The 14,312-nt window shown below is 36.1% G+C and overlaps 1 protein-coding gene and 1 pseudogene across 1 annotated transcript; both read right to left on the bottom strand.

Annotated features, from left to right (window-relative positions):
- Positions 1-6,070: 6,070 nt before the first annotated feature.
- Positions 6,071-7,671, bottom strand: LOC120145846 (annotated as a pseudogene).
- Positions 7,672-12,033: 4,362 nt separating this feature from the next.
- On the bottom strand, positions 12,034-12,450 carry LOC120145836 (uncharacterized mitochondrial protein AtMg00310-like). Its single transcript, XM_039159567.1, has one exon. It carries the CDS (start codon positions 12,448-12,450, stop codon positions 12,034-12,036), a length of 417 nt encoding a protein of 138 aa, XP_039015498.1.
- Between the last annotated feature and the right edge of the window lie 1,862 nt (positions 12,451-14,312).

Below are 14,312 nucleotides of genomic sequence, written 5' to 3'. Positions count from 1 at the left end.
ATAATAACAATTGGCTATGTTTTTCAATTACTTACGTTTTGAAGCTTTTTGATTTAACAAAAAGGGGGAAAATTAAATGTTAAGTAAATGTTAAATGTTGAATGTTTTTAAAGGGGAGAAGTGTTATAGTAAGGGGGAGTAATTTTTCAAAATTTTTCAAATTTTAGAAAATCTTAAAATAACAAAATGTTTTGTTATATCAAAAAGGGGGAGATTGTTGAAAACATTTTGATATTTCGATATAACAAATTAAGTTAAATGAATTTTAAGATTTTACAAATGATTTTCTAAGTATATTCGATTGAATCAATCGAATATCAAAATTATTACTCTAAGCCTTTCAAGATCAATTTTAATCCTTACTAAATGTGTAAAATTGTGTTTTATACTTAATATATTTTTGAAACAATTTTCACAAAGTATTTTGAACTAAAATCAAGCCTAAAATCAATTTTTCAGAGTGATGCACCGATGCACCAATCGATGCACCATGAATTAAATTGAACATCGAATGCATTTCATGCATCGATGCACTTACCATGCACCGATGCATTGAGGATTTTATGAAAACATCGAATGCATTTGATGCATCAGCCATGCATCGATGCACTCTGGCTATTTTGAAACATCGAATGCACTTGATGCATCGATGCACTCTTAGTGCACCGATGTACTAAGGGTCCAACGGTCAAAATATTTGAATTTTACACTGATGCACCATGGGTATGCATCGATGCACTAACGCTCCCAACTATTTTAATTAATTGTTTTCACACTTAAACGGCTCTATTGACTCCACTAATCATCCCCAACGTTCAGAAGTGATTCAAGGTGTACTTAAACAAGTTTAGAAGCCACTGATCAACAATAAGAAACATCAAGCAACTAGAATCAAGAGAGAATCAAAGAGAAAGTATCAAACCTCAAGTTTGAGCATTTCAAGCCAATTTTTCATTCAATATTCATTTTGCTTTCAAGAACACTTATTGTGTTCAATTGTATTATTCTTGAGTGTTCTTTTCTTTGTTCTAGAATTGTGCAAACAATCTACCTTGTGAGGATTTCCTTGTAAGTTTGCAAATTTGTATTGTTCTCTTTGGGAGAGAGTGTTCTCAAGAATTTGGGGTATAATTCTTGAGGGTTTGTAAGGTTACTATGTCCTCAAAAGAAAGAAAAATTAGTGAATTTGGGGAAAATCCTTAGTATGGATAGCTAATATAGTGGACGTAGACTTTGGTTGAGAAAGTCGAACCACTCTAAATCGCTGTGCAATTACTTTCAATTTTCGACAAAAGCTTCCACCAAAATTTTTAATTACAAATTCACCCCCCTCTTGGCCGATTCCGTCAATCGATTAACTCAACATAGATCAGCACCAACATCTCATTCGTTTTCATCACAGAATGAGGTAGATCGACATTTTCATCCAACGCATAAGGAGTTGGATCAGTATCAACTTTTTGCTCGATTCTATCACATAAGGAGGTAGATCAACATCGACATCTCATTCGATTTCATCACAGAATAAGGTGGATCGACATTTTCATTTCACTCAAATCCAACACATTCTATCACAGAAGGAGGTAGATCAACACCGACATCTCGTTCGATTCCATCACAGAATGATGTGGATCAACGTTTCAATGGAATGGTTCATAATGAGAAGAACTCATCCGAACAGAAGAGTAAAAAGTTCAGAATGAGAAGAACTTGGAACTCAAAATTTCACTGATTAACTAAACAGATGAAAATTGGTGCTTTATGTCTTTGCTCTATTCATGTTTCACAGCAACAAGCAAAGAGGGGAAGCTGTAATCACCAATTTTCAACTAATCAAAATTAAAAGTCAAAAAGAGCTTACCCACCATATCCTGCACACCTGCTCCCATTTGCCATTGTCGCCCACTGCAACTACAGAGGATAAGCTGAAAAAATGATAGGAAATCATCACATAGCAACTTGCCTTTTTTAAATGTAAATCTATGTAAAAGTTTGGGTATAAAAACCCGGATCAATGTAAGAACAGGAGGGGGTTCCATTCTCATTTGAAAATCAATAAAAGCAGGAAAAAAGTTCAAAGATTTCTTCTGGTATTTACGTTTTGTTTTATTTTTAGCTTTTCAAACCAAAAAAAAGGGGGAAAAGGCATTTTACCTTTCTACCAAACTTCGTCGGCATTCGGAGGGTCGGTTCACCGATCTGAACGGTGAAAAGAAGCATCTCGAGGAGAGGAGAAGCATATTGAAATTTGGGCCAAATCCAACGGCGGACGACGGAGATCGAAACCCGAGAAAATTGAGCAGTCTTTGGTCATTTCACGACGATCGAAGCGTCCCCTGATGAAACGGAGCCGAGATCCGTGACCACCGCGACGAGAAGAACAAGCCCCGAAAATTTGGTGGCCAACGACCACTGACGACAGGCCGGATTCCTAGAGAGAGGAGAAATTCTCTCTCTCTACTTTTAAAAAAATAAAAATTATAAAATAAACAAAACGTTTGTTATTTATAGAAGGACTTTAGGGGTAAATTTCATTTTAAATCCCTGATATTTGCGCGTGTTTTGCATTTTGGTCACCTTTATGGACCAAAATTAGTATTTTACCTTTCTTTAATGCATGATTTTATATTTTTGTTTATTCACTATTTTAGTCTCCAAAATTTTGCCATGTTTTTACATTTTGGTCACTGGACCTTTCGTTTCTAATTTATTGCAATTTTATTATTATGTTATGTTTTATTTTAATTTAGTCACTGCTAGTTTCTGATTTAGTTACTGTTATTTTAATTTTTTTATTTTGATCACTGTTTATTTCTCATTTAGTTACTAACTTTTATTTTCTTGTATTTTAGTAATTTTATTTTATTTTGAATTATGCTTTAAATTTTACTTTATTTTAATTTAGCCCCTTTACATGTTTAATTTTAGTTTGGTGATTTAAAATTTATTCAATTAGGTCCTTGTACTTATTTTATTTTTTTTATTCTATGTTGTTTTTTGTACTGTTTTTATTTTTTTTAGTATTTTTTTTATTTAAGTTTATTATTTGTTTTGGCATGTTATAGCTTTATTTCTTAGATTTAGTTTTAAATTAAATTAATATTCAAATCAAGCTTAGAAATTAGGATTTCACACTAGTTTTAATTAGGGAGCAATTCGAGTCGAGTTTTCGCAATAGATGCACGATTACTCAAATCGATTGTTAGAATTTTAAAATTAATTAATAACTAATATTTTCTAAAAAAAAAACTTTAAGTTTAATAACTTAGATTAATTAGATTTTTAATTAGCCCCCTAACTTTAGAAGTTGTCGTTTTAGGTCCTTATTCTCTTAAGTCTTTTAGAACTTGGTACATTAAACCTTGACCTTTTCAGTCCCTGAACTTAGATTAGACTCTTAATATTGATATAATTAAATAGGTTAAATAGAGCCTCCATTTTAACTTAGATATCAAATTAGTCTCTTAATTTAGGGGATAATTCGAAGTGGCTCTCGCTTAAAAGCTCGAGGGGTCATTTCGGTTATTCGACTCAATAATTAATTAAAATTAAATAGGATTAATATTAGAGCCTACGTTTTAGATTTAAGCTCTTAGGTTCTTTAATTTTCATAATTTGTCACCGTAAGTTAAAAAAAACCTTAATTTACTTCAGATTAATTAGGATTCAATAAAATTTTGTTTGATTGCATTTTATTTTAACTTTAAGGCACTGTTCACTCATTTAAGGAATTAATAGTATATCTCCTACGATCATGCTCATGGGGTGACTACTGATAATTTCCTAAATAAGTCGACAACCTTTTCAAAATCGCATCATGTTTTCTAAAAATGAGGCAATGTTCGGTTATTCGACCTAATAGCTAATCTTCCGCATTTACGCTCGGGGCGAATGCTATCGGTCTCAATAAACGAATATCCTTTTCAAACTCTGCATCCTTAATGATTTTTAAATTAAATAAAGATCGAACTCAAAATTTCCGATTTTAAATATAGGGTAATCAACTAGATACCAATTTTTTTGTGCTTGTGGGGTGCTAATCATTCCCCACGCGTAACCGACTCCCGAACTTGATTTCTGGATTTTCGTTGACCCCAAAACTCGGTATTTTGATAAAAATAAAATGTTTTATTAAAATCACTCGGTTTTTACGTATTCCAATCTCACTTTAAATGATTGGTGGCGACTCTTCATATTTCGAAAATCATTTCAAATAGAAAACCCCCGAGTCGGTATCGGTCTTTCCCCGTCCGGGCAAAAAACGGTGTCAACAAGTATCTAAATTATTAGTTTTAATCTATTTTAGTTCTTAAATTTTTATTTTTATCAAAATCATACTTAATGTTTAATTTTATTTCATTTTACTATCCATTGAAAACTTAACATTAAGTTTTCTAAAAATTAAAAGTTTATGTATTAAAATCGATCAAAATTGGTATTTTATGTACTAAATGCAATAAAATTTTAACAGCAGAGTATTAAATAAAACAAATACTAAATGTTTGGTATAGTTCTAAAAAATTAAACATTTAAATACTCAAATGAAATAAAACTATTAATTTAAATACTATATGCATAGTTTATCCGAGAATAAATTCTAGTCTACGTTTGCGATTATGGATGGCATGGGTCGGGTTTTTGGTCCACCCGATCCGACCCGATAACAATGAATTATCCACCCGAGACTCGACCCGACCCTACCTGACCAAAACACGATTTCACCCGACCCGATATATAACTTAAAAACCCGACCCAACCCCACCCCACCCGAAATAATAAAAAATATTTTTATTCAATAAAAAATAGTGATTTAATTAAAAATAATAATATATAGAGGGGTATTATTGTAATTATTTTTAAATATATAAGGTAAAATTATTTTTTCCGGGTTGGGTCGGGTCGGGTATTTTTCACCATAAACTCGAACCCGACCCGAACATCACAATTAAAACACCCGGCCCGAACATCACAATTAAAAAACCCGACCCAAACATCACAATTAAAAAACCCGATCCAACCCGACCTGAATTTAAATCTTTTTAAAAATCTGACCTGATTAAATCGAATCGAATCGAAATCCGTCGAATTCGGGTTTCATACCCATCCCTAACAGAGATTCGAAACAAAATCGTTAAGCTTACGTAACTTTTGGATTCAAAATTGGCACGTTTGCCAAGTGGCGATTGAACCTCGTCCACTTTATGTTTTTCTCAAATTTTCATTTAATATTAATTATTTTCTTTATATTTTAAAATAAATTATTTTTATAATTTTTATTATTTAAAATTAATTATAAAATAATATCTACTTAAATTTTTCTAATTTATCAATAACATATATACATCACATCACACCGACACAAATGATGTTCATTGATCTATTATTTAAAACCTAAATTTTTTTCATGTGTGAACAGTGGGTTAGAATCGTTAATGAGATGATTTTGAATAAGTTATATCATATTAACTGTCTGTACTACTGGAGAATCTTTAATTAAAGTTATATCATATTTTTATATCTTTAATTAAATTTAATACTTTTATATAAAAGATATTTTGGCCATTTTTAACTCAAAGTAATTTAAATATCAAGGGAAAATATTATAATTTAGGAGTACTTTGTCAATTGAACTTGCTTAGTATTGAGATTTGACGCTTGAATTATTTTTAACAGTTATTTGGGTTTAAGTTGATTTGAAACGAGATGTGTACCATCGTAAAATAACTAAATTTAAATAAATTTATATATTTATTTTTATATATCTGAATTTATTATTATCTGGCTTAAACGGTCATCTACTCTACAAATTTTAGATCTTTATATTTTAAATTTTTCTATTTTCTATTGAAAATTTCATTTCATTGCATAAAATTTCATTAATTTATCTATTTTTAAAATTTTATAAATTCACCTCGTAATATAAAATATTTTCTCGTTCCTATATATACCCTTAGAGGGAATTAACGGAAATATACGCTCCTAACATAAAGTATTGTTTGAGGACAATGACTTCCTACATTAATTTATTATAAAAACAGAAATAAAATGAAGCAAAGGGCATGGATGAAGGTCAGTTGATGTTTGGAGGAGGACTTTGTTCATTCTTGAAGAAATTGGAGGGATCCACCATAGCTTTCACCGTCGTCAACCTCGGGAAGTTATCCTTGAAGTACTTGCTGCCATTGACCAAAGCATCATTGAAATTGGTCTCATCACTTGCAGTGCTACCGATGTCATTATCTCTATAATTCAGAAACGCTTCCCTCGGCTCTTTAGACACGAAGGGAGCCATCCGATCGTGCATGTATCGAACTCGATCAACATTACGATTGGTAATGTTGAGCCCTTATTCGTCCCAGAGAACAATGTACTGAACCAAGAACAAGTTCCCTGATCTATGGGGAAACGGAGTGCTTGATGCTGGGATTTCACTCATTTTTCCTCCGTATGGATTACATTGCATTATCACCTTTGCAGTCATAGTATTCGCCAACTCGATTAACAACTTCCATATCGTTTCCAAACCTGCTTTCGGAATCAAAGTCTTGATGTAATCCAATTTGTTCTTCGAATAGTCTCGTGCTCCTTGTGTCCTATTGAGTAAAGCTTCGACTTGTGTTCCGGCAGAGAAATTGTCCCAGTAAAGAATTGATTCGACCCAACTCGTTTCTTTACAATCGGATTTCTTAAGGTTCAACTCGGGGAAGCTTCGATTCAACAGTGGAACAAGTCGATCGGATTCTCCTAGAAACATGTCGACGAACTTAACAATTATAGTCCTATTTACAACAGTTGGTTGTAGTCTTATGAAGAGATCATCAGGCAGTTTAAGTGCAACTTGTTGCCACTTGAAGGCGACATCAGTGGCACCTTGTTCTAATGTCAATGGCACGTAGAATACCTCACCATAGCCGGAACCCGAACCAGCTTGATCTTCCATGCGACAATGACACCAAAGCTTGCTCCACCACCTCCTCTAATGGCCCAAGAAAGATCCTCACCCATCAATGCCCGGTTGAGGATCTTGTCATGGACATCAACAACTAGAGCATCAACAATGTTATCGACTGAGAGCCCATATTTACTAATCAAGTTCCCATATCCACAGCCACTGAAATGACCACTGGTGCCGAGACCAGTGCAGACTCCCGCTGGGAAGGCATGGACATTGCTTTGATTAGCAGTTTTATAGTAAAGTTCACCAAGCGTCGCACCAGCTTGAACATAGGCAACCTCCTTACCAACATCGACTTTAATCGATCGAAGATTGAACATGTCGAGAATGACAAATGTGACATTTGATCTATACGAAAGGCCCTCGTAATCGTGGCCACCACTTCAGATCCTGATCTGTACGCCGGTATCCCTGGCACAAACAACAGTAGCTTGGACATGGGAGACACAAATAGGTGCCAAAATGGCAACCAGTTTCGGCATTTGAGGCGTCAAGAATCGACGGTTTTGGATAAGTGCTCGAAGAACAAGATCGAAAGAGGGATTAGTAGGGGTGTAAACTGATTGGAGCAGTGGAGCGGATTTGTTAGCAATGCAATGGAGAAAATTGTAGACGGAAGAAGAAGAAGAATGTAATGTAGCACCACAAGGATGTGATGATAATAGTAATAATGCTAATGTAAGTAATGGGAATATTGGAGAGTATTGATAATTCATTTTTTTGTGATTGTTTTTCTACATTGATTTTCAATGTAATTTATAGAGGGACCTATATGCTTTATAATTAATTATCCAAAATAGAAGCACGAATCAACTTATCTTAGTTGTTAAAGGAATTTTTGTTCTTAGAGGCTATAGGTTTGAACACCAACGACTACAGAAGGGTGATTGAACGTTCATTGTCAAATAGTTTAGAGTATTTAAAATAAATACTACTTTGTAATCATCTTAGGTTTAATAACATATTTTAGTGAAAATTTTAAATGATTTGTATTCATTGTAGTAATATTTTCTGCTATTACCCTTATTTTTATGAAGAAAATGAATCAATCTGATAAATTAATTTGTTAGCAATAAAAATTATGGTATTTTAGTAACAACATATTGGAGACAAATAATTAAGATAGTCTAAATTGAAATCTGATTTTCAAATTATTTTAGATTTTAAATTTTTTCCATGTATTTTCTATTCATGTTTATTTTTGTCCTCTCTTCAAATTTTATAAGTTTGTTCCCTAACATAAAATTCTACTTTCGTCCTTATTTGTGGATCCATAAATATTATTCTTTTAAATGAACCAATCTGTATTGAATAACAAGTTACACTTACTAAAAATACTTATCTTATTAATTTTAACGAGTTTTTAAAATGATAATAATACAGAACTCATAGAATAGTCCCAGTAGTTAAAAGGAAATATTATTCTTTCTTGAAGTCCTGAGTTCGATTAGTTACGTCTAGAGAGGGGGTGTGTTGTTAATGATTTAAAATGATCCACTATTTTTGTACACTGTCTTTCTCAAAGTTATTCTTTATGCTCTACTTCCACTTCACCACTATTTTCTTAGGGTGTGTTTGATGAAAAATAGAGAAAAATGGGAAAGAAAAGGTCTTATGGTGTGTTGATTTTCTAAAATAGAGGTTGTTTCAAATTTTATTCTTTTGAAAAATAGAAAACCTAAAATAACATATTTGGTTGAAGCATTAGAAAATCGACCGTGGAAAATGAAAATACAAATATGCAGAAATTAGAAAATAAAATGATTTTATTGTTTGTAATTTTCACTAAAATATTTTATAAAATTTAAAAAAAAATGAAATTTTGATCTTAATTTCTAGTCCTTTGGTCTAGTCCTTTGGTCTTTCACCTCCTTATACATTTTTTTAATGATAAAGGAGGCATCTGCCTAATTAGTTCTTAGAGTGAACAACATAAGGGAGGCCATTGATGTCTCTATCGACTAATGGTCTGATGGAGTCTGGAGCCTCAGTGAAGGTGCTCGTTGTGTAATTGCGGGGGAGATCAAGCTTTGCCATGTCGTCGGTGACCATCTTTTCTTCCCGAGGGATCCAAAGAACTACGCTTTGTTAACATGGTGATGGCACGAACCAGAGGGAAGACAGCACAGGCGTCCAGTTCGAGGAGTAGGTTGATGGCTTGTTTATTGTCGGACTTGACTTGCAAGAGTTCCAGGCCATGACTCCAAGCAAGTTGCATGCCAATTAGAATACGTTCTGCCACGAGCGTAGAGGTGATTCCCATTGGTTTATGGTAGCCAATGAGCCAATCTCCGTTACACCACCCACGAAATCAAGCCAGAATGAATGTCGACCAAGACATTTGTATTGAGGCAGCTCCATGCGCAGTCAGTTGGCGGTCTCCACATGAGCAGCCTTTCCTGCCTTATAATCGAGGAAGCTGCAGGGCGATGACGATTTGCTACATGGGCTGACCAGACAAGTTGTTTTGGAGAGTATCATGAAGACCAAGACTCGAGCCGTTGAAGACGAAACAACTTCGACTCTTCCAAATCTGCCATAAGAAAAAGGAAAGAAAACAGACCAAGGGAGATCCATACCAAGAAAGTTTTCTTTGCATCTAAAATTAAGCATGATCCAATCAGAGAGGTGCACTGTGAAGAAACTTGTAGAGATAGAAGGAGGGATGAACTGAAGCCATATTCCTTTGACAACCGAGCAATCCCGCAAAATATAGAGAATAGTTTCATCTTCGGTGGAGCAGAGGGGACATAGAGGATCATCAGTTAGACCCCGACGGTGCCCCTCTTGGTTGGTCATTATCCTGTCTCTAAGAATGAGCCATAGAAAGACACAGACATGTTGTGGATTGGGCATGGACCAAATGAGTTTCCATTTGCATCAGTAACCTCCCAGTTACTTTCACTCAAAAGATGATAAGTCGAATTAACACTAAAGTTATAAGAAGTGTTCCAGGGCCAAACACAACTATCATCTTCACCAGTTGGAGAAAAGGCCATTATGCTCATTATATGGGGGACAATAGAGGGCAAAATAATAAGCGAAAGTTTGTGCTTGTTAGCATGATGAGTCAGCAACAATGATGCTCGTGCTTAGTCTGCATGGTGATGTTAGTTAAATAGTTAGCAGCTTCTTGAAGTTGTTAGTAGCAATTAAGGTTGTTAACATCGGTTGTAAAAACTGTTAGGCTTATAATAGTCATTAGAAGCTGTATATAAACAGTTGAAGTCTTGTAATCCAAGTGCAATGATCAATATACTAGTATTCTTCTTTCTTTACTGCATTCTTAACATGGTATCTTTTGCCAAGGTTCTGGGCATTTTGTTTTCAAGCTTCTAGATTTTCTTTCTTTTTGTTTCTTCACTCATGGAGTTGAGCATTGCAATTGAACGAGTTGAATCAGAGAACCCAAAGGCCAAAGAAGAAGCCAAGATCGAGGAGACCATCATCTTCGGCGATTTCAACTTAGAGAACGACAAGGAACCGATTATTGTTGATGTAGTTGTCACTGCTGATCACCATGCCGAGGTTGCTTTCACCATTTCTCCAGCGGAAACTGTCGAGTCAGTCCAAGACACCAAGAGCATGAAGAACGATAAGAAAAAGAAACAGAAGAAGGAGGTGCAAATCTCCATCACCAAGCCCTTTGTCTTCTATCTGAATTCCAAGAGGTACATCAATGAGTTCAACGAGGTTGAACTTTGCGGCTTAGGAATGGCTATTCCTACTGTTGTCACCATAGCTGAGATCCTGAAGCGAAATGGATTTGCAATCCAGAAAGGAATAACGACATCGACTGTGCTCAGCACCCATGAGGATCAAAAGGGTCGACAGATCGAGAAAGCTAAGATTGAGATAGTGCTGGGAAAAGCTGAGAAATTTGAGGCCGTGTGGAGTGAAAATGAGAAAAAAAAAAGTTGCTGCATGTTGCCGATTGATTTGGCTTAAGTTGGTATTGCTGTTGAATTATGGACACTTTTACTATAAATTTAGGTTGCTCGATTACCTTCAGTTTGCATTTCTTTGTTACCTGTTTGCTTCTCTCACAAGGTGATCATGAAACTTTGAGGTTTAACAGCTAAGTTTACTTGGAAAGAAAATTATATGGGGAGGATTAAGTGTTAACAGCCTTGTCCTCCTTAACCAGACAAAATATGGTGTTTTCTTACCCAAGAGAGGCTTCAGATTACACCCGGATGCTAGTAGTTTAACCGCCTTGCTTCCAACAAAAGGAAAGTTCAAATAAGTGAGGAAGGACAGAAGAAGTAGAAGGAATGTTAGCATGATGGGTCAATAACAATGCTGCTCGTGCTTAGTCTGCATGGTGATGTTAGTTAAGTAGTTGGCAGCTTCTTGAAGTTGTTTGTAGCAGTTAAGGTTGTCAACATCAGTTGTAAAAATAGCTCAGCTTATAATAGTCATTAGAAGTTGTATATAAACAGTTGAAGTCTTGTAATCCAAGTGCAGTTTTTCAATGATCAATATACTAGTATTCTTCTTTCTTTACTGCATTCTTAACAGTGCTGATCCTTGTTGCCATTACCATCAAGAACTTCATCGAAAACAACATCTTCCTCAATTTGATTTTAAGGTATAATGTGGTTACGGATGGGCCCCAAGATTGGGGACCCACCAGTCATCCCAAAATCAGACGTGTTTCATATTGCTTGGAAGTAGAGGTGCTCAAAAAATTCGAATATCAGATTTTGTGAAAAAGATATCCGAAATTGGATTTGGGTAAAACCAGCTTTTTTTAAACCGGATCGGATATTTTAAAACCGGATAGTATAAACGGTTTGGGAAAAAATTGGACGACCGGATTTTTTACCGGATTAAAAACCGGTTTGAAAAAAACCGGTTAAAAAACCAGTTTTTTATCTGGAAAAAAATCTGGTCTGGGGTTTAAAAAATTGAATGACCGGATTTTTTACCGGATTAAAAACTGGTTTTTTTCAAACCGAAACCGGTTACATCATCCGGCCCTCCAAACCGGTTATTATCCGAACCGATTTTTTTATAAACCGGTTTTTTGGCTTGGTGAAAAAACCGGATCGATTTTTATCCGATCCGGATCGGATTTAAATCCGGCTATGTACATCTCTACTTGGAAGCCAAAGAATGTTCATGCGAAACAAATCCCAAGTGTTGGATAAATCTCTCCACATTGGTGAGTAGCAAGACCTGGCAATGGACTCGGGGCAAAGGTCGGTCATTCGGTATTTTTGGCGAAGCATTTGGATCCACATGGCGTTCGGCATGACCACCAAAGCGTATCCATATTTCCAGAGGAAGGCGGTGTTATGGTTATAAGAACGGTCAACGTCGAGACCAACCCTATCGATTGGTTGACAGAGCACATCCCAATTAACGAGAGGAGTCTTCCTAGTAGTAGTGGTCGAGCCCCAAATGAATTGGTGAACAATTTTGTCTATCTCGCTACAAACACCTGAAGGTAATCGAGAGGTTTGCATGAAGTACACGAGTTGCCCATCCATTTAATCTTGCCCATATCTTGTCCAAAATAAACTCATAATCGGCACTACAGATACGACCATGAATAACCAGAGCACCCAAGTACTTTCCCAATGTATCAACCGATTGATAGCCAAGCAAGGCACATACAGAATTTTGAAGATCAAATTCGTGTTAGGGGAGAAGTAGATATGCGTCTTCCAAGAGCTAACTCTATGGCCGGAGTAGTGGCCAAACTCGGATAGAATCGTGTGGATTAGTCTGGCTTGATCCAGGTCAGGCTTGCCGTAGAGGATAAGGTCATTTGCCAAAAAAATATGGGACAGAGAAGTACCATTTCGATTAAAACGGAACGGTTTCCAATGGCCCGAGGGAACTCTCTGGCGAATACTGTGACCGAGCTTTTCCATAACAAGGGTAAATATGTAAGGGGAAAGTGGATCGTCCTGCCAGATGCCTCGCTCTGGCTTGAAGGAAGTTGTGAGAGCACCATTCCATTGAATTTGCATGGTGGAAAAAGATATACAACCCATAATGATTTGAGAAAGTCGAGTGGGAATACCGGTATCGATAAGAGTCTCATGGATGAAATCTCACTTCACTCTGTCAAAAGCTTTCTCTTCCAAGTTCCACCTTGATTTTCATTCAACCACTGGTTGATTTCTTGTTCCACATGGAGTGAACAACTTCCTGGTTTAGGATTATGTTTTCAGTGGTTGATCTTCTCGAAATAAAGCTTGTTTGAGCCTGATTAATTAGATGAGGCATAATAGGCTTCAGTCTTCTTACAATAACTTAGGTAATGAGCTTGTATAGGATAGAACACAAGCTAATCAGGTGAAAATCGATCATTGATTATGGATTCTCTATCTTGGGAATGAGCACGATGGTTGTACGATGAAGAGTTGGATCGATCGGATGTCCATTGAAGACTGATTGAACCATGCGGCAAACCTTAGGGCGTATACTATGCCAATTTTTCTCGAAGAATTTGACATGGATTCCGTCAGGCCTAGGAGCTTTCAGTGGCTTCATGTCAAGGAGGGCAGAGTGGATCTCTCCGGCGGATTAGATTACCTCCAAGGTAATGTGGTCGGTGGAGGGTATTGGAAGAAAGCATCCAAAAAAAAATAGAAGGGACCTCGGTTGCTTTCCGTGTCGGAGTAAAGGTTATGGAAAAAATTTGATGGCCTTGATTTAAAGTCTTGAATCATCATCACACCGCTCATTATCAGCGAGTCGAAGACAAGAAATACGGCTTAGCTTTCCATTTGACGACTTTTTGATGAAAATATTTGGTGTTTCTATCACCATGAAGAATCCAGTCCGATCTAGATTTTTTCTTCTACATAAGTTCCTCCTGATCAAGAACAGATTCCATCTCAGTTTGGAGTTCGAGCTCAAGGGAGGAGAGATAAGCAGTGTGTCTTCGTTCAAGAGCTCGTTGAACAACCCTTAGTCTAGCCATGATGCCACGTTTCTTCTTACCAATATAACCAAAAACATTTTCGTTCCAATCCTTAACAGTAGTGATAAAGTTTGAAACAGTTTCGGATGGCTGGCTTCCAGTTATCCCGAACCATCCTGCCAAAGTCATCATGGGAAAGATATCCAGAGAAATATCGAAATTGGCGAGTAGTCGACCTCTGGGTCGGTTACCAACACAAAGGAGTAGAGGGCGGTTGTCAGAGCGGACCCGAAAGAGGTGGCGCACAACAGTTTCAGGGAATTGTTCATGCCAAGAAGAGTTGCAGAGGGCCCTATCAAGGCGAGCATAAGTGTGGCCCAGGTTCTAAGTGAAATACGGGCCTTGGAAACCGAGGTTCAAGCAACCCATAGTAAAGAAAAAGTTCTGATAATCTTTACTGGCAGTGGTTGTGGAAAC

The sequence above is a fragment of the Hibiscus syriacus genome, unplaced genomic scaffold, assembly GCF_006381635.1.
Source record: "Hibiscus syriacus cultivar Baekdansim isolate YM2019G1 unplaced genomic scaffold, ASM638163v2 tig00002511_pilon, whole genome shotgun sequence".
Classification (NCBI taxonomy): domain Eukaryota; kingdom Viridiplantae; phylum Streptophyta; class Magnoliopsida; order Malvales; family Malvaceae; genus Hibiscus; species Hibiscus syriacus.
The sequence above is the reverse complement of the archived record's forward strand: the minus strand, read 5'-3'. Positions and strand labels throughout refer to the sequence as shown.